Source organism: Scomber scombrus, chromosome 4 (genome assembly GCF_963691925.1).
Source record: "Scomber scombrus chromosome 4, fScoSco1.1, whole genome shotgun sequence".
In the NCBI taxonomy this organism is placed as follows: domain Eukaryota; kingdom Metazoa; phylum Chordata; class Actinopteri; order Scombriformes; family Scombridae; genus Scomber; species Scomber scombrus.
This window is the reverse complement of record NC_084973.1, coordinates 16,074,899-16,096,303: the sequence shown is the minus strand read 5'-3', so window position 1 is coordinate 16,096,303 and position 21,405 is coordinate 16,074,899. Positions and strand designations below refer to the sequence as shown.

The 21,405-nt window shown below is 37.9% G+C and overlaps 2 protein-coding genes across 3 annotated transcripts; both read right to left on the bottom strand.

Annotated features, from left to right (window-relative positions):
- Positions 1-378: 378 nt before the first annotated feature.
- atp6v0a2b (ATPase H+ transporting V0 subunit a2b) lies at positions 379-14,484 on the bottom strand. The gene is made up of 20 exons (XM_062418306.1): positions 13,957-14,484; positions 13,487-13,565; positions 12,913-13,010; positions 12,609-12,746; positions 12,388-12,485; positions 11,409-11,535; positions 10,419-10,501; positions 10,239-10,332; positions 9,281-9,493; positions 8,374-8,524; positions 7,621-7,760; positions 7,371-7,528; positions 7,129-7,219; positions 5,707-5,825; positions 5,392-5,602; positions 5,140-5,259; positions 4,898-5,017; positions 3,689-3,806; positions 2,713-2,884; positions 379-2,601 (listed from the first exon to the last, which is right to left on the bottom strand). The coding sequence occupies exons 1-20, from the start codon at positions 14,071-14,073 to the stop codon at positions 2,496-2,498; spliced, it is 2,553 nt and encodes an 850-aa protein (XP_062274290.1). The 5' UTR covers positions 14,074-14,484; the 3' UTR covers positions 379-2,495.
- A 1,109-nt stretch (positions 14,485-15,593) lies between these two features.
- Positions 15,594-20,723, bottom strand: tctn2 (tectonic family member 2). 2 transcript variants are annotated; one of them, XM_062417677.1, is made up of 18 exons: positions 20,582-20,723; positions 20,263-20,376; positions 19,901-19,971; positions 19,146-19,347; positions 18,959-19,059; positions 18,645-18,844; positions 18,425-18,545; positions 18,155-18,308; positions 17,975-18,058; positions 17,746-17,868; positions 17,574-17,648; positions 17,358-17,456; positions 17,125-17,242; positions 16,936-17,039; positions 16,642-16,789; positions 16,329-16,472; positions 16,162-16,250; positions 15,594-15,880 (listed from the first exon to the last, which is right to left on the bottom strand). In XM_062417677.1, the coding sequence occupies exons 1-18, from the start codon at positions 20,679-20,681 to the stop codon at positions 15,759-15,761; spliced, it is 2,169 nt and encodes a 722-aa protein (XP_062273661.1). In that variant the 5' UTR covers positions 20,682-20,723; the 3' UTR covers positions 15,594-15,758. The 2 variants fall into 2 exon arrangements, with proteins under 2 accessions (XP_062273661.1, XP_062273662.1); XM_062417678.1 differs by having other exon boundaries at positions 17,746-17,865.
- Between the last annotated feature and the right edge of the window lie 682 nt (positions 20,724-21,405).

Sequence of the window (21,405 nt, the reverse complement as noted above, 5' to 3'; positions counted from 1 at the left end):
CCATTGCTGGACAGACCATTCTTCTTTTTTTTTTTTTTAAATCCGTCTTGTGAGCCCTCAACTTTAACACTAAATCGTTGTATTTAAATAGCACTAATTCTTGATTTGGCAATTGCTTTGTCTATTTACATTATGTACTGTTTCTTATTATATTATGTATCTTTTCACTATCTGTAACTTCCTGAATGTAGTTTCTCAACACATTTAGCTTATCTTCACACTGAGCTCATCCCAAAACATAGAACAGCTTGCTGTATCAAGCTTGTTGGATAGAGTTCTTCATACAGCATTATTATGCTGGTAATGGGATGGTATTTTGTTAAATAATTTTTTTTTAAAAACATATAAATCCAATGACAAATCGCTTGATCAGCTGGTTTAATTGACAACTCGATAATCAGTTCATGAATCAGAAGTCAAACAAAGAGATGAGTGACTGTTTTGAACAGACAACTGACTTGATAAAAATCATACAAGATGTATTGTTTATAGCAATCCCTCCCTCCCGTATACTGCGCCGAGGCTTTAACATGCTGTCCAAACTGCTTGTGTGTTTCCACTTCATACAAATCAACATAAAGCAACATTTAAAAAGATGCACAAAGGTCACTTTCAGATTGTACTTTTAAAATCACTTACTGCACACAATATGTAGCTTAATGAATGAGAAATGCAGTTATGGGCCTTGGGAGAAAAAAACAACTCAAATACAGTTTATTACCAACATGTCAGATCTAACCATTGCCATAGTCAGAAAGCAGTACTAAACCTGGTCTCATAAAGTCAGACATGGCTCTGTCATTTTGTGACTAAAGTAAAGGTTTGAAGACAAGCTAACTCCTGCACTGCTTTCATGAGGTGTTGGACTGGTGTAGAAATTTGTAATTTTGTGTAGTTACATCGTTTTCAATAACACTGAAATTAAAACATAGTTGCCTCAAGACATACGTGTATATACAGTACATCCCATAGAGACTGCTGGCCCAACACAAAAGTAGAAGGCCAAAGGCGAGGATTTTCTCAGAATTTTCTCAAACAGTCAAAAGATGGAGTGTTTGTCAATGGGGATAAAACATACTTGTTAAAATGAAAATTAATGGCAAGATGAGACCTATATTAGAGGAAATTATACTACCCTCTAAACCAACCCGTAATACAATTTAGAGTTAACAAAAAGCAAATCATGGCTCATCAAACATTCCTCACCCACTAAAACAGTGACAGCCAGTTGTTTCATAGATTCTGTCACCATGTGGTCCTAACTTTCAAAAATGTGTGGCAAATTATATTGCCTGTGAAAAAGTGCAAAATAGCTCAGTAATGTAACGGTGACAGTGATCAAGTCTCCTTCCCTTAGAGAAAAATTTAGACACTAGTTGCATTATCCACAATACATCAAATTCACAAATTCTGCAAATACTACCTATGCCAGATATTAGTACATCTTCAGTCTTCTCCCTATCATTTTTAATACAGACAAACCACGGTGTCAAAGAGAATAAAGGATATTTATAGTCTTAATTTGCTGTCCAGTCGCAATGAATGATACAAGTTTTCAATTCGTGGAATGTTGTACAGCAAGTGACGCGTAGGCAACACTGTGAATGCATTAAAGTAAAAATCATATCCCATTGACATTCATCTTTAATTCTGTTGCAACATTTTAAAATATAATAAATTAAAAAAATAATTCTGTAAAACTATTTACATCTCAGCACATCCCTGCCCAAGCACTTCTCAATACTGAAAAGTCAAAGGATCCTTCGCAGTGTTTTGGTACCACAAAGTAGGAATACAAGGGAAACTTAAGAATCATACAGTATGCTGTCATTTGGTTGTACTTCTGTAAGGCAGTCAGTGCAACAAAAAGTTGAGCAAAAACTTCATGTAATTGAAAGGTGGTTCACTACCAGGCCCATGGAAACCACATCTGCCAAAACTAAAACTCAATTTGGGGGGGGGGGGGGAGATAGTTTTTTTTCAGATCTTTTATTAATATCAACATCAGTGTCAACTATAAAACCAACAATAAATCTCTCTCCTTTCATCAGTGTGGCCAAAGCTTGGGGTCATCCTTTTACTTGTTACTTTATCTTTTTCACTTATTTATTCTTAGTTTGGCAGATGCGGTTTCCCATACAGGTGATATCAACAATCAATAAGGCCTCATAAGAAAAATCGATGCATTTAGCCAAATGAGTTATATCTTAAATTTGAGCCTCACAGCCCAAACTGCAAAGTACAAATACCCTGTGTTACATAAATTTGGACTAAGAAAAACAGTAATGTTCTCAGCAGTACACTCTGTACGACCTGTGTTCTTTGAATTGTTCAGAGGGCAGCATGTTGAGGTCCTTAATTTTTTCTCTCCACATGACAAATTATTTAAAAAAAGGTGAAAAGAAAATTCTTAATCAGCTCATGAAATCACTGGCATGTTTTGGCTTTGTTTACCACCTAACAGCATTACCAGAAAGTTCCTTCACAGTAAGCCATCATGCTCCCCCTGACCCATGCTCAAAGCTGGAGGGCAGGAGAGTAAAGGAAAAGGGGCAAAACTTCACTCCAGTTCCACTGTAGAATTTATTCTGAAACTCCACCCTGAGGAAGAAACAGACAGTTAGTATTAACATAAAAATAAAAACGCTCAAATATGAATTTGGTTCCATCAGTGAAACAAGTACTCAAGTAGTCATTATTGTTATATCTTACCAATGTAACCGGAGGGCATGAAGGAACGCAGATAGACCTTCCATTACCAGCAGGATGGACACAGTAAGCACAGCAAAGAGGCCAAACACTGGTACTAAGAATAAAACCCCGAGACTGGTGTCCATTCTTAGTCCTACTCGCATCACCATGGACCACAGCACCTCTGACAGCTCTGTGCAGAGAAAAAGGACTTAATCATCCTTGTAGAGGATTACAACAAACAAGGGTATGTTCTGGTTCCTAATTTTGTGATTCAGACTGATCTCATGTACGTCATTGGTGCAGATTTGTTGGCTTTGATATAGACTCCTATTAATGTACAAGGTCAAGACCCAAGTAGCAATAAGACTTGAATAGGTTTGGTGTCATTGTTAAATTAAGTAAGCGTTAAATTGTTCTGAGCCTCAATTTTTTTCATATATTTAAATATATATAGACATGATTTATTTTATTTTGTTCATATTTATTGTGTGTGATGCACATTGATCTTACATTGTATGAAATGTGCTATACAAATAAAATTGAATTCACTCTGAAATGTCTCAGTGATGGACTTCTGTCTGAAAACAACTCATGTTGTCAATCTGACTAGATATGACATATTTACATTTCTGCAATGCTTCCTTCCCAACTCAAGTCTAAATTCAAGTCATATTAATTAAATGGCTATATTACACATATTAGAGAGAAATACTGAATGGACGTTTTACTCTGCCTCCTTTTGACAGCCCTTTAATCAATTTTTCCATTTAATTACATAATTACATTATGACATAGGAAATGAATTTAGTTCAGTACACCATGAAATACAGTGCAGTGTTGCAAAAGAAAGAAAAAAACCTAATTATCAGACCATCAGTATACTTAATTAGGCTACACTGCAGTATTTCACTTATTTTGCTTATAGTGTGTGCTAGTACAGGTTTGAAGTAGGTACAAAGTACATGTGCTTTGTACTGCAAACTTTAATACTCACGAGCATGTGCCAGGCTCAGAGCCCAGAGCCTTAGGTAGGAGGCTGTGTTCGAGATGCACCCCAGGCAATACTCTATCGTATGGATGGCCTGATGCAGAAACTCATCTGCAAAGTCAAACTTTTACAACAAAAACAAAACTCAGTGTCACAGTGTTGTTTTCGTCAACGATGACGATGACGAAATCATTTCGTTGACGCCACTTTTTTTCATGACGATAACGAGACGGTGACGAGATAAACATAGCTCTCTGATGACGAAAACATGACGAGACGTGTGTGAGTTTTCGTTGACGAGACGAGAATGGACGAACATGTTAGTGGGTGATCTGTCAGACGTTTAAAATGCATGACATTTCTTCTTATTGTGTGTGTCAATTAAAACCTAAAAAGTATCTGCTGCTGCCTACAGTCTGGCTGCTGCAGTCTATCCTTGTTTGGTCACGCCCACCACCTGGCGTACAGCGCACAACGTGCTCAACACGTCACACTGTTGTTACTCATCAGACAATGGACCATGATGGCAGCGGCAGTTTCAAAACAGGGGCTCGGTGGTCGCAAACGCAGAGACGACATATGGGTGTATTTTAAATATAACCCAGCAGATAATAAAACAGAGTGTATTGTGAAGGAAGACGGTGACAAATGTGGCCACAAAGTAGGCGGAAAAAATACGACCAACCTTAAGCGGCACCTTAAGGCTCGCCACAAGGATATTTTTTATATATTTTTAATACACAATCCTTAGATCAGAAATTTGCCGTTGGGTGGAAACCTTATATGTCTAAAACCATTCCTTTATTATTGTTATTATTTGTGAAAATAGCAGATCTGCAAGTGTTGAACTTATAGATCTGCTGCTATTTTCACAACTTATGTGTGACACTGCCCAACAGCAATCTCCAATACTTATTGACCTAAATTAATTTGTTAAAAGACTATACTTATTTTTTCTTGACTAAAACTAGACTAAAACCCTTTTGAGTTTTCGTCGACTAAAACTGGACTAAAACTATCACGTATAGAAGTGACTAAAATGTGACTAAAACTAATAAGCATTTTAGTCTAAAAGACTAAGACTAAGACTAAATCTAAGATGGTTGTCAAAAACAACACTGGTGTCACAGCCAGAAACCAGAAAACATTATTAATGGTTGCCATTAAACAGATTTAAGATAGTGGCTAAATATCAAGGTGGTGTGCTCTGCTGACCTCCTCTGTCTGGTGCTCTCCACTAGAGGAGAGTTCGCTGTGACTGCTGCCCTCCTCCATGTCATGAGCCCTCATCAGGTAAAGCTCTTCTTCACTGTTACGCCGCACACGCTCATAACCCTGTGAACACACAAAGCAGCTGATCAGATCTGCATATTTACAGCCACTGAACAAATATTTGGAGGTACATTTCACATGCATTTCCATCCATTTACAGGCAGACATGTTCTTCAAACCCTCACCCTGTACATTCCTATGCGGTGGCTTGCATTTTGAAGCCAATAAAGGTAGGCTGGTTTCCCCACGAGTAAGACAGGCACTGAGAGAACGGCTATGACCACCAAAAATACTTGCAAGCCAGTCTGGAAGGAGCAAAACAAAATTGCATAACACTGTTATGATCAATGATATTTGTAGTCTGTTTTAAACAGCATTAAACCTCATCTGTTCAGTCAGAACCTGGACCTTCATGCAGATTTAAATGAGCTTCTCACCTGTCCTGGGTAGAGGGGCTGCACTGCGTCACCTTGCATGAGGAACATGTTTATGAAGTGAATGAGGATGCTCGGGGCGTGCCTTGAATCCTTAGCAGAGAAGGCCAGCCACTTGTATAATATCATGAACGCCAGGTAGCCAAAAAGACACAGTAGGAACACAAGTTCCGGGAGGAAAACCAAGTATAGGTTGTGCTTCTTCCTAAAGTGCCTGTTTTTGTTGATGACAGTGAGGCAAGCTATTAAGTACTTTGACATCTAATATTAAGCTTTTTATAATATGAATTTAAAAAATATTGAAATACCAGTACTTACAAATGGTTAAAAGTGCTGAGGATGACCCCGAAGCTCATGTGTATGATGCCCACTATCACTGACATCTTCATCTTATAGGAGTTTAGAAACGTAAGCCGGTTGGATGCCAAGTTCCAAATCTATTCAATGGAAAGACATCAATAAGAGGACATATAAAAATAGGTATTTTCCAGCAAACAGCATGATTGATAAAAATAACAATTCTAGCACTGCTATTTAAATCCCACAAACCATAGTTAGCTGTGTTTTGTCAGAATGGCCTTAATGTTAGTGGAGGTGATCTAATGATGTTATTTTTACCCAAGTAATTCAACAACTTCAATTCCAGGTAATCAACCTTATTTTTTTCCCTGTGGGAGCAACATTATCACTAATCAAGCAAAGTACATAAAGTTTTTAATAGTGATGCACTGATCCAATTTACTGTAGCCGTGTATATACAAATATTATTAAAAGCATCAGCCAGACAGCACAGCTGCACATGAACTGCTATTTCATGATCACTGTTAGTATAATAATATTTACTGACACATTTTTCTAAAACTTTTCAATAAATACGATCAAAATTTCACACAGCCTGAAAATAACTTTAGGGTACAAAAGTCTTAACTTTTAGTTATATCCACATTTTCTTACACATCAAAGATGATCCTAACCAGTTCCACACAGTGAGGTTTACAAACATTAAAATCCCCTTTAGACTGAGAATAAGTATCAGGAGAGAAAAAGTGCCACCTGTACATTTATAGTTCTTCATCTGGAAATGTAGTGCAATATAAAATGCTTTAGCAAAATTGCTAAATTAGAAATATCGCTATATATCATACTCTGTACTTTTCAACTATAAATGGACATGTACAGTTGGTTGATTTTTTTTTTTATTGTTTTTTTTATTGTTGCTATGATTTTATACGACAGACATAAGGCAAATTTCCAATAGCAATAATAAAGTGTATCTTATCTTTTACTTGATAAGTGTATTTCAGAATCATTTATGGAAGGAACTAAGCTGTCTTTGGTTGGGGTGGCTGTGGATCATGAGATAGAGCGATTCGTCCATTAACACTTTGAATAAAAGTGCCATATAAATGCAACGATTTACCATTTTATGGTTAAGTGACACTACTAACTAACATGGTCCTGTGTTACTCATTTCATCTGCTCAGGGTTTATGCCAACTGTTGTAGTAACCAGGGTGCTAATTAACATGTTATAGATTTGGCTATAACACGTACATATAAAACTATGCTGATGTTGCGTGAACATGTCCTAGTGACAGAATACACTCAGGAGCGTTTTTTACTGGCTTAAGGATTTCACAGAGTACCAAAATGAAAGACACTGAGAAAACCTTTGTAAATGTGGTATTACATGAGAAATCACATCATAAATCATGACAAGGCTTCAATATTCTCCACTGACCGGGTCAATTCCCAGAGGGTATGGTCCTTTGAAAACTCCCGTGACATTTGGATCCAGAGTAAGCAAATGATTCCCAATGAGATCAGCATCCCTGATAGTTACAGATAAGATCACCAGTTGTGTTAAATGTATGTCAATATGAAACACATTCATAATCAGGAAAAATTATTCTTACAAACTTCTGGGTCTGCTTAACTGCTTTTATAATCACAATAAAATCCTTGTTTACATGAAGTACTCACTTCCACACATCAGCGGTGAACATGGCTTTCACACTCCATCCAGAACCAAAGATGTTTAGGGACTTTGAGAAACAGTCGTTATATATCAGGCCAGTGTAGATGGAGAACAGGCCCATCATCAGGATGATGTAACGCCCCTCAAAGAATGTGTTCCAGATCTGCATGTACACATCCAAATTACGCAGTTATATTTGTGACATACTGAACGCTCCATACTAGCTTTTATTAGGATCGCTAAGTACTCACTCACCTCATTCCTTGTGTTTTTAAGTTTGCGGTTGTTCTCGTACAACACCATCCAGAAAGCAAACAGAGCCATGATCATTCCATGCCCCAGGTCCCCAAACATCACAGCAAACAGGAACGGGAAAGTGATGATTGTGAAAGGAGCTAAAAATTAGAGGGAGGGGGGGGAAAAGTCCAGACTAGCATTACATACACTCTAAAGCACTTCTCAAAGTTTTACAAATATAAATAAATTAAACAGGATTTTAAAGTCTTGCAATAGCATGGGACACAAAACAAAACAACCTAACCCAAATAAATTAATTAAATAATTGCAACTGGCAAGTTAGTACAAGCTGAAAAAACAAAAAACACACACACAGAAAGAGGCATAAGAATCAGTAAAACCAACAAAAGAAATACAAAAATTGTTGGGCAAAACAGAAAATGGAAATAAAATTATTATGGAAACAAAATAACTTCCTTTCAAAAGAAGATTTGAGGCATTTCCTTCAATATAACCAGAACTCACACTTACTGTAGTTCCGGTTTACATTGCAGGAACCGCAACAAGTAAGTATGACAAATCACAGTAAAAGGATCTTAGAACTATTTGAATACTGATACAATGACTTATGACCTGCCATAGTCTTCAAATTGCTGGCTTTACACTTCAGTTGGGCCCATGGATATTTTCTTTTTTGTGCCTCATCTGATCATGCATGTGTGCACATAAATAAAGGAAAAAATTATTTACAGGAAAGGCATAGGATCTTACCAGGGTTGACCTCTCTGTAACTGCCTACACCATAAGCATCCACAATGTTTTGGAAGCCAGAGGTAAATTTGTTGGTCCTTATCAGGGTGGGGGGAGTGTCGTTGGTGGGGATACGATTGACAAAGGAAGGAACTGTTGCTCCACTTTTTCTCTGAAAGATCAAATCAAGATGTCAGCATGTTAGCATCAGCTACCATCACTAAAATGCCTCGATACATTTGATATGCACAGCAAGAAGTAACATTCAAATACGAAAAAATTAACAACCAGTTATGGCCAACTGATAAATAAACATCTATAGGAACAGTAATCCTGTGTGTGTCTTTTTATTTCTATATCCCCAAATGTGTTCTGTCCTCCACAGCCTGCAAACTGGATCAACAGTAGGATTTCTTCATCTTTAAACAAAGAGGGGTTCCATCCCCCTGGGAGTATTTATTTTTTATCATCAACAACACCCCAGTTTATAAAGTAACTGGCCTGGTTAAATAATCGAATAGAAGGAGTGCCCTGGTGGTCGAGTGGTTAGAGGGCATGCCACATAATCGCAGCGTCCCTGGTTCGAATCCAGCCAGTGACCTTTGCTGCAGGTCATTCCCTTCTCTCTGTCCCTGTTTCCTGTCAGCATATCTGCCAGTTACTGTATAAATAAAGGCAAGAAAAGCCCAAAAATAAATCTTTAAAATAAAAATAATCAAATAGAGTAGCTTTGTTAAGCCCTTGACACCATTGCTTTGATTATTTCCTTTGTCTGATGGTGGGGGCGGGGGAACTGGTCTTGTGGGATTATTATTTTAATTTTTATTCTAGATATATCAATTCTGTGTTTTCTCCGATTGACTGCTCTGTGTTTGAAAAAAAAAATTAATTGTTTTAAAAAAAGGAAGAAGAAAAAAAGTTTCCTCACCGATCCGTCTTCTAGGGCTCTCCGCAGGGTGGGAATGTCACTGACTGGACACCACACCTCAGCAATTAGACACTTGTTGGTGACATCAAAACTGCACAGGTTGAGAATATAGTAGATGGCTTTCATCTTCTTGACCTGGATGACCCAGGTATAGACAGACTCTGAAGCCTTGATTAGAACTTGTCTCAGGTAGTCCTCTGTCCTATGAAGTACCTGGACACAGATGGAGATAAATGAACTGTCTGTGCAAGATCAAGGAAATCAAACCAAGGGATACATTTTGCAAAACTTTACTCCTTTGATTTCTATGTTACAAAAAGGTAAATACAGCATTTTCAACAAGAGGTGTGTGTATGTGTGTGGAAAAGAGAGACAAAGGGATAAGGTCAAGAGAGGGGAAAGGATGTGAGAAAATATGCTTGCAAAAAAAAAAGAAAAAGGAAAAACAGTCAAACTTTCAGCTGAGGCCTCACGTTGATCATGTGCTCTGGGGAGTGGATCAGGTGCAGTTCTATTTTTCAGTCACAGTGAGTTAAAGCTACCAAATGGTTGAAATTTCCGAGACAGAAACCCAACTGGCTGTGTTGGCTCACAGTTAAAATAAACGCTTAGGTTAATCTTTCAAAAAATAAATCAGCCATTTATTTTGTTCTAAGGCTCTTTATTCTGACCATATTTGACCATAAAAAGCTACAATTCCTCACCCGATATAACATAAAAGATTAACTGAACACAAGATATTCTACAGGCTTGCTTTGGAAAATGTATTCCTTCATCTTTCAGCCCACCAAAGAAAAACAAACATCTGGACATATTTTAACCCATCTAGTTTGTATTTTAACAAGGTGATGATAGAAGAGACATTTACAAGTAAACCTTTAGTGAATGACAAACAGACCAAACCACGTTTTCTGTCACCAATTAAATAACTGACTAAAAAGACAGTTGTAAGACATACTGTGTGCAGGTCCTGAATGCGGGTCCTTAGTCCTTCCACCACATCGTTCCGCTCCTCATTGCTGCTGGGATATGGATACAAGTGACAGTGGTAGCTATGAAGAGAGAAAAACAGATATTGTATTATTTTTTTGCAATTGTTAGAGCAGTGGGTTTTGATAATGTATTATGGAATAATTACCAGTCACAGATCTTCTTCACTTTCTGGCCAATCTGGTCTCCCCAGTAAGAGATCAGGAACACCACACTTTTGGTAGGCTCACCCTACAGATGGAGATGAAAAGGAGTGTTTATACAAGTGATTAGACATAACACTACCATTGATGATAAAAAAAAAAAAAAAAACGTGTCACTTTGGGCCCAAGTAAGTTTTCATGTGATACTTCATAAAACAAAACAAAAATTGACTCAGTAATAAAAATATATATTTGTTTAAAACATCATCAAAATGAAACTGAAAAGCACTTTTTTACTCAATACAATTTTTGAAAAAGTCCTTTTTACACTGTCAAGCAACAACATTATTCAAACATTTTTCTGAGTTTCTATCAGTGAAAGTATGTCCAGACATTCCATTAGTGATCAGTCGTAGTCCAGCATGTCTAGTCTGCCCTCAAGTCAAACAATGGAAATTGATAAGTGTTTCAGTGTCATTTCTTAACAATCTTCACTCTGGCAACACTACACAAACATAAAGTAACAATCATACTTCGATATTTTTAGTGATATTTTACACAATTTAATTTCAAGAAAATGTTGACTATTTTTCTGTGATGTTGTTGAAATTTACTAAAGTAAAAACTTTTATATTTCACTAATAGTTTTATTTTACTTTCCACAAATAAACTGAGGTTTTAAACTTGGCGCAAATGAAGGATATATGTATAATGCTTCACATTCACAAATGGTGCCCACCTCATATAATTGATCTCAAATATTACTGAAATAAAAGAATATCCACAAAAGTGCTTATTACTGAGACACAGATGACCAACTTGGGAAGTGAGATAAATACAACAGACAAATCACAGAGCAGATCCGAGTTATGCAATTCATGCAATTGTGACTTTTGTCCACTCTTTTGATATTGTAATCTCACAATGTAATGCCGGGAAGACAACAAAAGCTGTTTAACTTTTAACACAAATAAAATAAGCCAGAGGAAACCTACAGTGTCAGGGTTTTCGAGATACTCCTCAACTTCAGCATAGCTAAGGATGGTGTAGCCTTTACAAACTCTCCAAAGCATCCGCTCAAAGGCCTCGATCTTCACCCTCTGAATAAGCCCAGAAATGAAACTGGAAGAGAATAAAGAGAACATTCACAAATCCTGCCAAGGCTTTCACAGACTTCTACTCTCTTTATATGATGTTAGCAGCAAGACACAATCACAATATTGAATAACATGACAAAACACTAAAATCCTCACATTGATGTTTAAACTGTGTGTTTGTGTGTGTGAACATCTACACTGATGTGTGAGCAATCCAATGTCACAGTGGCTGTAGCTTTGCTATTACCTAATAGTGCAATCTTGCACTATTGGTGCCAACTGCTCAACTGAACATAATACAAGATGCCTACTTTGGCTTTTACACTCTGTGTTGAAGCTGTCTTTTCTTCAAGCTAGCTCACTTCATATTCACCATCAACAAAAACCCATATTTAACAAAATTCTTGTTGGCCTTTTCATAAAGTCTAAAGTATTCCCCATTCACCAAGTTAACTTCTTTTGAGTGGTATTAAATCTTAGAACAGGGTTTCTCAGTAACATGTTGAAAAAAGTTATTGAAGTGTGTGATTGTTCTAACCTCTCTGTGTGTGTGTGTGTGTGTGTGTGTGTGTGTGTGTGTGTGTGTGTGTGTGTGTGTGTGTGTGTGTGTGTGTGTGTGTGTGTGTGTGTGTGTGTGTGTGTGTGTGTACAGTTTCTCTGCAAGTGAGAAGAGCAATAGCAGATAGAGAGGGTATAGAGAACTATTTATCAGGAAAATAAAGGATCATGTGTCTCATTTGAAAATGTCTTTGAATCTAAAGCAGCAATCGCACAACCCATTTACTGTTTCCTCCTACAACTTTGCCTTGAAAATCACACAGAATGACATACATAAAAACATAATGCTGATAATTGCTAGAAGAATTCCATTCCTCACCCCAGTTTGGCTCCTAGACGCTGCATACTGTTGTAGTCCATCATTGTGTCTTTTTCTAGGAAGGGAAATTCCTCATACTGTACTTGTAGCGGCTCTCGCTGAAAGTAAGACAAGAAGCAGGTAAGGGAAAGAAGAAAATCACATTGTCATATGTTTAAAAAAACAGTTCACTTTACTGCATGGACAAGATGAAATGTGGGTGTACATTGTGACACACTAACCTCAGCAGTTCTCTGAACAAAGTTGCGAGTGATGCGCAGCATGTGTGTGTACTCTGTCAGCTCCAGCAGATTCTTCTGCAACTTCTCTTTATTTCTGGTGACCTCACCTAACTCAAGTTCCAGCCTCTGCAGCTGATCCTGTGATTACATACACACATAGAGCCCCAATAACCATAGATATAAAATAATAACAATACTACTAGTAATTTATAAAGGTAATAAAATTCAGGTGTTTTACAGAGAGAAAACATAGTGCTATTAAAATATTAAATTCACAAATGATAAGTGTTGGCAACTAACAAACCATTATAGCCATGACATGCTTGGGCAAAGGAGCCACTGGGTTCACATCTCCTTCTGGCAGTGAAATATCAGCTTTCTTGATTTCCCTCAAAAGGTATCCTGTTGAAAATACAGAGCAATGTTTGATAAGATATTAAAGGAAAAGTTTAAATTAAATGTTCCCTTTGTCTATGAAACACAAGTTTCACAGTTCAAAAAAAAGTCTCAAAGTTTCCAAATGCTATTGCCAGCCTTTGAATAACACTGAACTGAAGCAGAGTCTGACAGTGAGTTATTCTCTTCTCTTAATCTAATACAACATGGTTTAGTTAACTAAGGACAGTGTTTCTTTCAGCTAGATCCACAACCAGCTGACATCTCTCATGACTGTAGGGTCACTGGCTCTAAATTCAATTCAGTGAGAGGACCGTCTGTGGTTAAATGTATTACTGCTTTGCTTCTACAGTCCCATCACTTGTGTGTCCTTCTCCTGTCAGGGGAACAACTTTTTTTTTTTCCAAAAGCTTCTATAACTAAAGTTCAACGGTTAGTACTTTTAATCTGTGAGTTATACATTAGAGGTCATATATCCTTACCGAGGATCCTCTCCATCTCTTCACATTTTTTGATCTCATTGACGTGTTTGCGCTGGAAAGCATTGACGCTGGGATTGAGCTGAAACAGGTGCAACAGACACATTAAATCAACAACTGCATGGTTTCTCAAACTTCATTGAAACAGTATGAAACACGCTTAACGATATCTTCAAGACAACCCACCATAACCCACACAGCACACCCACACAAGTACCTGTGGGAGCTGCTTTACAACATTTAAAAATAAATTTCCTTCTGTAAATTACAAACAACTGCCACATCCACTCGAAAGTTAGAGACTTGTTAGATAAGTTTAGATGGTATGTAAGCTAAACCAGCAGGTAACAGTTAAAGTTAGCCTATAACACGTTACTTCGTCATGTCTCCCCTGTTAGCAAACTCAGCAGTAAGACATATTTCAAAGTCAAACCTAACTGTTTTCAGAAGATTAAAACTGGTCCAAAACTTACGTCTCTGAACTCCACAAGCCCCAGTTCTCCAAGTTCACTGATGCAGTCGTATGATGATCCAGACTGCAGAAACAGCTGGGCCAAACACATATCTTCACCTCGGAACAGAGAGCCCATTTTGACAGTTTGCTGTTATCCGCCGGCTGGCTAATATTAGCAAGCTAAATAGTTGTCAGTCTGAAGTTTTTTCAAATTATACGTCAACGTCGGCCAGTCAAGTCCTTCTTGGTCCTTTTCATTTTTTGGCTCTTGTGATTCAAATGTATTCAACTTGCATATCGCGGACTTTGGTTAGCGATAGCTATAGTTACAGCAGATGCTGTTCCTGTTAGCTAAAAAGGCTAGCTGGTGCGTGCTGTGTTGTTAATTCCTGGACGAAAACACTTGTCAAAGTTAAAGTTAAATCTGAAGATATAAGGCACTCGATATTAAGACCGCTGACGTCGCATATACAAAAATATGGTCTCAACTCTTCTCATAGTGTATGAAGTTTTAGCAGACATAGGCTGGCAGCTCCTTACTCCACGTCACGTCACTTCTTACTGTTGAATCTGTTGAGTACAATCAACTTCCAGCACAGCACTGGGGGTGTCTGACCAATGAGCAGCGCCGCCTGGAGTCTGCGCACAACTCACTACGTCCACAAGGCAGTGATGCGTTCAAGCCCTGAACGTGATGCATGTGTACACAAGGTGTCCACGTCTGAAGTTTTCTGACAAAACATAAGTAGACTGCTTGCGCTTACGAGGCCTACCAGTCTGTATTAACCCTCATCCTACCAACATATTTAGTATACAATATGACATCTGAGGGGGGTATTTAATTAGTGTTTTTTTTTTTAATACATTTGTTTTTTAGGGGGATATTTGTCTGTATGTATTGGGGTCCCCCAGGTGTTGGTACAGGCATTCATGGCTCCCAGACAATGTTTTTAAATTACTTTTGTGATCCTCTAACCTGTTCTTCTGGTGCAACCATGAGGTTGACTTTTTAGTTTTGACTGAAATGGTTCAAAACTATTAGATGGAGTGCTGTGAAATTTGGTACACACATTTCATGGTCACCAGAGGATAAGTTGTTATACCATTAATCTAAACGTTTCAATACTTTGTTTTATGACCAAATACTTGCAAAAGTGACATTCCCATCAGCCTCAGCTGTACTTTGTGATACTAATCAGCAAAAGATTGCATGCTAACACACTAAACCAACACCAGAACCATGGTAAACATTTAACCTGCTAAACATCATCAGGTGAGCATTATGATTGTGAGCATTTGTTAGTTTTTTAAGGACAAATTATGACATTGGAGACTAAGATGAAAAGAGGGGAAACAAGATGACAAGACAAACAAGCCTAAGTTTGTCCATCTTTTGGTGCATATTGGGTCATCCATACAGTGATGTCAGAGGTAGTAAAAGAGTTCAGGATCACAAGGAGAAACAGCTGCACTGAAACTCAATATTGTGCAAGTGGGAACATAAAAACCGGAATAGATGTTGTCCCTGAATTGAGCAAACAGATGAGTGGGCCAGATTAGAGGTTTGCATGAGAGGCTTACACACTTTTCTAACCTATCAATAAGAATGTTGCAGTCAAAAGTATGTTCAGGGAATGAGCATTAATAGAAAAAATATTTTTTATTACAAAATGGTGCACCAACAACTATTTATATTCACAGAAACATAAAAACTACATAATAAACAATGTAAAACGGAAAAAAGTCCAACTTTTTATCTCTCACTCTTTTGTTATTTCCTCACATTCATTTTTTTTGTCCACATTTTTCTCTGCGCCGATTTTACAAAGAAGCACTGTTCCATGCCTGTCGGATTTGTCTCCATGGATTCCCAAGAACCGATGCAGTGATGAAGAAGAAAACCAAGATAAGGCCCTTGGCCAGTGACTGACAATATGGTTCACCTGAGGAAGATGAAGGTAAAATAAGTCAGTAATGATACTATCAGTATCCAGTCTCACACATAAGCAGTGTTTCTTGCAGTTTCTTGAAGAGCAGAAAGAGAAGCTACAGTGCCACTGCACACACACACAGACACACACAGACACACACAGACACACACAGACACACACAGACACACACAGACACACAGACACGAGGTTGGAACATTCACATAGCTAATAGTCTCTTTTCAACAACAAAGAGGTGCAGCAGGAATAAAGGCATCAAAGGATTAAATTCCCACCTGTGTAATACTTGGTGATGGGGAAGGCGAGCTCGGGCCAACACACATCATTCCTGTTACAGTCATACTCTGTGAAGTTGATCTGAAACCTGGGAAACAAAAAGTCAGAGATTAGAATCAGTCAGGCAGCTCATACAGAAGATATTTCTCGTTGTTTGAGGAAGCACCTGGTCTTTGGCGGTCCAGTATTAATAGGAATGTCAATAAAGGTGACTGATGAGGTGAGGGGGAACAATTGAGTTTCCATTGGGTCCACACATGGGGAGACATCACCTCCTCCGCACGCCAGTGCCCAAGTGGACAGGCCGTAACTAAAAATGACCAAAACAAGAGTGAGCCTTGATTCACAATGATTTCCATAGGCCATAGATCTAATAAGAAATTACAACATATGGTGATTTACAAGCATCAATACTACTAACTGAAGTGAGAAAATGTGCGTAACAGGTGTTGCAGTAAGTACATTATTTTTATACACACCTGACTTGCACAGTGCGGATATCCCTTTGAGGTTTCCCATCAATCATGTCAGTGATTAAACTCCAAACATGGATTTGCAGGTGTGATGGAATCACAGTGCATGAACCAGTGGTGTTTTCCATAATTGTGCTTGAGTTCATCGTCACAACTAAAATTTACATGTTCAGTTTAACATTAAGAACAAAAACAGATAATATTTTAAAGAATAATATAACATTTGCAAGTTACAATTACCACAACGCAGAATCTCTTTAGACTTATACAAAAGAAAAACATAAATAAACATCTACTTACATTTTATGTTCACCCAGTCTGCCATAGTTAGAGCATCTGGGTTTCCACTCTTTGCAATGTATGTGGCTGTAATCAAAGCTGCCTGGAGTGAAGTAACAGCCTCTCTAGGGGGGATAAAACATTTTATATTTTTATTTCAACAGATATACATTTTTTAGATTAAAGAAGAAGTCATCCTGAACTATTCACCTCAGGAGATTACACTGAGTCAGATTCTGTTGGCTGACTGGTAGCAGACATCCTGATGTTGAATTCTCCCCAAACAGAATTGGTTTCTTCTCAGCAGTGGAACAGAGTCCATCACTCACTTTTAAGCAAATCAGAAAAAGGTGCTGAGTCTTTGTAAGTTGACATACGTGCACATCAGCTGAATTACTTTGACCTTTTTTTTTTCTTTTTCTTGTTTAAAAAAAGGGAGTTACCTGGTTCCCAAAGATGGATTGACGTCCTGTCTATTGAGCTTGTATTATTTTCCAGAGTATCCACAGTTCCAGCAATAACAGGCCTTCCTACTTGATACCCTGCCAATTCAGATGTTTGTGTTAACCACAATAACAGGGTACATAATAATTTGAACAAAATCATTCACCTCGATAATTTTTGTCAGGACAAAGTGTTTTACTTTATCTTGCTCTCACCTGGGTTCCCTGAATTGGGCTCACCCATGAATTCTCCATTTAAAAACACGGCAGAATACCTTGTAGTTAAGACCACTGTAAAGGAGACAGGATGATAAAAGTTTCATCAAACATAAATAGCAACTTTAACCGGTCTTAAACCAAATCATGAGCAAGTGTTATGGGGACTTACCACTGTCATTTAAAGTGACAGTGCCAACAGTGCGGGTCAGTTTGATACTTGTGATGCCATTTCCTTTCCAGTAGAATTTGTAATCCAAAGCCAAAGTCACATTCTCACACACCTTCGCCTCTACTTCAAAGAAATAAAAATAAATAAGGAAGGAAACAGACTTCACCATTAAGGTTAATTGTCATCTTAAGTTGTTGTAGCTATGGTAACGGTGTTGTAATCTCCTTACCTGAAGACACAACTGCATATGTGCCTGAAATAAACTGACTCAAGTCAAAGGCTACTTCATCAATTACATCCACTGCAACATCACCTGGGGTACATAAAAGAAAAACAAAGACTGATGGAGTCAAATAGCTTCAGAGTGTATCACAGCAATGCTACAGTTTATTTAGCAGGTAAGACATACCCCCTTGCCCATTCTTCACTTGAATCCTGAAATCTGTTGGTAGAGTCTGTAAAGGTGATCCAGTTGGACAAGACTGTAGCAGTGTTACACATTTGACCTTGAAATCTTTTAAAAATGCTACTGGAGCATTTTTTAGACAGTGTCCAAGAGCCCTCTGTGGAACAGAAATATGAGGCATTATTTTTCCACCTTTGGCAACACATACCAAACAAAATAATCTCAAAGAAGCTATTGTTGCAATTATTATAAAACATCATACACGTGACTAACCTGGGGAATAGTGAAGTACTGATCATTTAATGTAAAAATGGGACTTCCTTGTCTGTAGACATTAATTGGTGATGATGATGATAAAACAGGGCTTTGGAAGGATGGGCCTGGCTTTGGCGTACTAGTCAAGTTAAGTTAAGAGCAAAACATAAGCAATGAAAACATGGCACAAAAATAAGAAGAACACATTTAAAACAACATATATTCATTCATTTCTCACATTGTGTTTCCCTGGTAGAATAGCCCCAGGTAAGGGTTGTTTTCAGGTGGAGAAGTGACACATAAAAATGGAAACCAATCTGGGGAGTTTTCAGAGGTCTGCACAGAACACTGATAGTCTGCAGCTGGAGAAACCTGTCCACCAAAAGGCCCTGGGAGACAGTGGGACTCAAAAAGCGTCAAATCTTCAGTGGAACAGTCCTGTTAAAGTAAAACAGAAACAAGTCATTATAGATTAATTCACAAGCAGAGATATATTAGCCTGAAACTCATGGTTAACATTTAAAGAATATAAGGACCCTGGAATGTAAATACCTTGTCACAGCAGCAGCAAACGTCACATTTTCTGAGTGTGAGGTCACAGGGACAAGGACCCAGGGGTTGGTACACTTGATTTGGAATGACTGTTTTATTATCTGAAATCAGTCAGAAGAATATTTAAGTGAGAACATGATTTTAAAGAAAGCCCATATTAACAAGATAAGAGTTTCTTTTAACTTACCAGATCCAGCGTTGGCAGGAACCAACAGTGCATAAATCTTGGCCTGTATTAGTAGTGATGCCTGAGCTGTGCTGCCCACACAAGCTGACACCTGAAGGGTCTCCAGAACACAAAGTGGCTTTGGACAGCAGTCTGTGTCTGTCTCATTATCACCACACAAACGCAGATTTTTATCCAGTTGCAGCTGGACTCGAACTGCAGTCTTGGGAGCCAAAAAAAATAAAACAAGGCATAAAGGAAAATGCCCTCTGTAAAATAACAGCTCTATTAAATTAATTGTGGGGCTTTATATACCTCTTGAAAAAAGGAGGGGAGCCGTGAAATGCACAAAAGCGAGAGAATTTAACTTGCTCAATATGAGCACAAATACAGGCACTAAAAGACACGACAACACAGAAAATGCTTGGATCAGCGGCCACTTTGGATTGCTCTTTCACTGCCTGAGCAAGAGCACCACACGCATTGCAATCCAGAGTAGCTGCTGATCCAAGCTTTTCCCGTGTTCTTCATGTCATTTAGTGTATGTATTTGTGCACATATTGAACAGATTAAAGTTTATTTTCTTTTTTTGCATTTCAGGGTCCCCCTCCTTTTTTCCTGAGTAGTTTAACTTACCCATTTGGGGAAGCAGCTTTTTCACTGCTTTTTGTACATTTATAAAAGTAAACCCCAATATGAATTTCCTCTAAATGTAACATTATTTCAGCATCCTCTGTGTATATGATAGAATTACAGTTTAATGATGGGCTTCTTACCTTCCCAACCTGTTCCTGTGTGAGAACCCACTGTGTTACCTCAGCATCACATAAGTGAGGGTCAATGCTTCCTGTAGAAGAAAACAAACAATTCTGTCTCTTAAATCTGTCCAAAATGAAAAAGGTTTACACAATCGCAACATCCACATCTCTTCTTTCATGAGCCTTTACCATAGACTGTATATAAACGCTTTTACACAGCCCACTTAAGAAAGTTTTATTTTTTTTAAACCCTTTTTAAACAATTTATCAGTTCAATTTGTCATGTTGTGACATTTAACCGAGGAAACATAACTGAAAACATGACAAACAGCTGAGAGATGGCCGTGCTGAAGGCAAATGAAGGCAAATGAATGATTTACCTGTTTTATTGGATGGAAATACTGTCCTCAGATTAAGAGAGATGTCAGACGTGTTTCCAAGCAGAAATGTTGTGACTGTGGGTCCAGTTGCAGTGAGATAGGACGGCTGGAAAACTGTTGAACATATTTAACATATCATATTTTCTGCATCCCATTTTAACTACACAAAACTAATACAAATGTAACATTAAACGGGCTGACTTAAATTGGCTGACTGGTTGCATTCTTACTAGCTCTTGGCTAGTTTCGTAGCTAGATTTGCTTGGATTACATTAGCTTGTCAAAATAAATTAATGGTGCGTATAAATTAAGGTCTTACCGACAGTGTTTTGGGTGTCAGCCAGATAAACGAACAATAAAAAGCATATGAAGTGCCGTGAGTAAGACGAGGGAAGTAATTCATGAACCACGTTAGCCATTTGATTCACTTCGGATTATACAGACAGCTCATATTTGTAAACTGTTTGCGATGTCTTGGCAACGCAGAGAAATGTTCTTGTTCTGTGAAACTAGAGAAACACACAGAGCGCCCCCACCTGGTCTGGAGTGATGCAGACCTGCAGTCTTTTGGGTTTTTATGGATTCAAAATGTTTCAAGTCTGTCTTAAAACAACAGTCAGATGTCCGAATGAACATCGAAACAGGGGTTTCTTGCCATAATCATTCCTCCTGTTCATACTGACCTTTAAAAGGTCCCTTCATAATGCACTTTCAATTAAAGTGACGGGGGCCAAAATACACAGTCCTCCTTCTGTGCAAAAATGTATCTGAAACTAATATGAAGCTTCAGCTGTTCAAATTAGTCAAATCAAGTATATATCTTTCAATGTTACAGTCTTTTTAGTGCCAAAGTCCCTTCTGTTGTTACCACAGCAGTTCAACAGGGAAACACTGTCAGAGGAAAGAGGAAGGAATTTATTGGTGCTAGAAAGACTGTAAATGTGGCAGATATCCACTTTATATGACTAATTCAGACTGTTGAGGCCTTATATACAGTAAGCTTCAGATAAACTTTTAAATGTATTTTTGCACAAAATAATTCTGTGGATTTTGGCCCCCATTGAAAATACGTTTGATGGGCTCTTTTAAAAGCCAGTATGAACATGAGGAATGATTACAGCAAGGAAATCCTCTTTCAGTGTT

Coding starts and splice junctions, on each gene's coding strand:
- tctn2 (XM_062417677.1), bottom strand. CDS start 20,681: ATGGCTAACGTGGTTCATGAATTACTTCCCTCGTCTTACTCACGGCAC. Junction 18,546..18,644: donor TTCTACCAGGGAAACACAAT/GTGAGAAATGAA, acceptor TAACTTGACTAG/TACGCCAAAGCCAGGCCCAT. Junction 18,059..18,154: donor AGTGAAGAATGGGCAAGGGG/GTATGTCTTACC, acceptor TATGTACCCCAG/GTGATGTTGCAGTGGATGTA.
- atp6v0a2b (XM_062418306.1), bottom strand. CDS start 14,073: ATGGGCTCTCTGTTCCGAGGTGAAGATATGTGTTTGGCCCAGCTGTTT. Junction 7,220..7,370: donor TTCACCGCTGATGTGTGGAA/GTGAGTACTTCA, acceptor TGTAACTATCAG/GGATGCTGATCTCATTGGGA. Junction 5,826..7,128: donor ACCCTCTGGGAATTGACCCG/GTCAGTGGAGAA, acceptor TCCATTGAATAG/ATTTGGAACTTGGCATCCAA.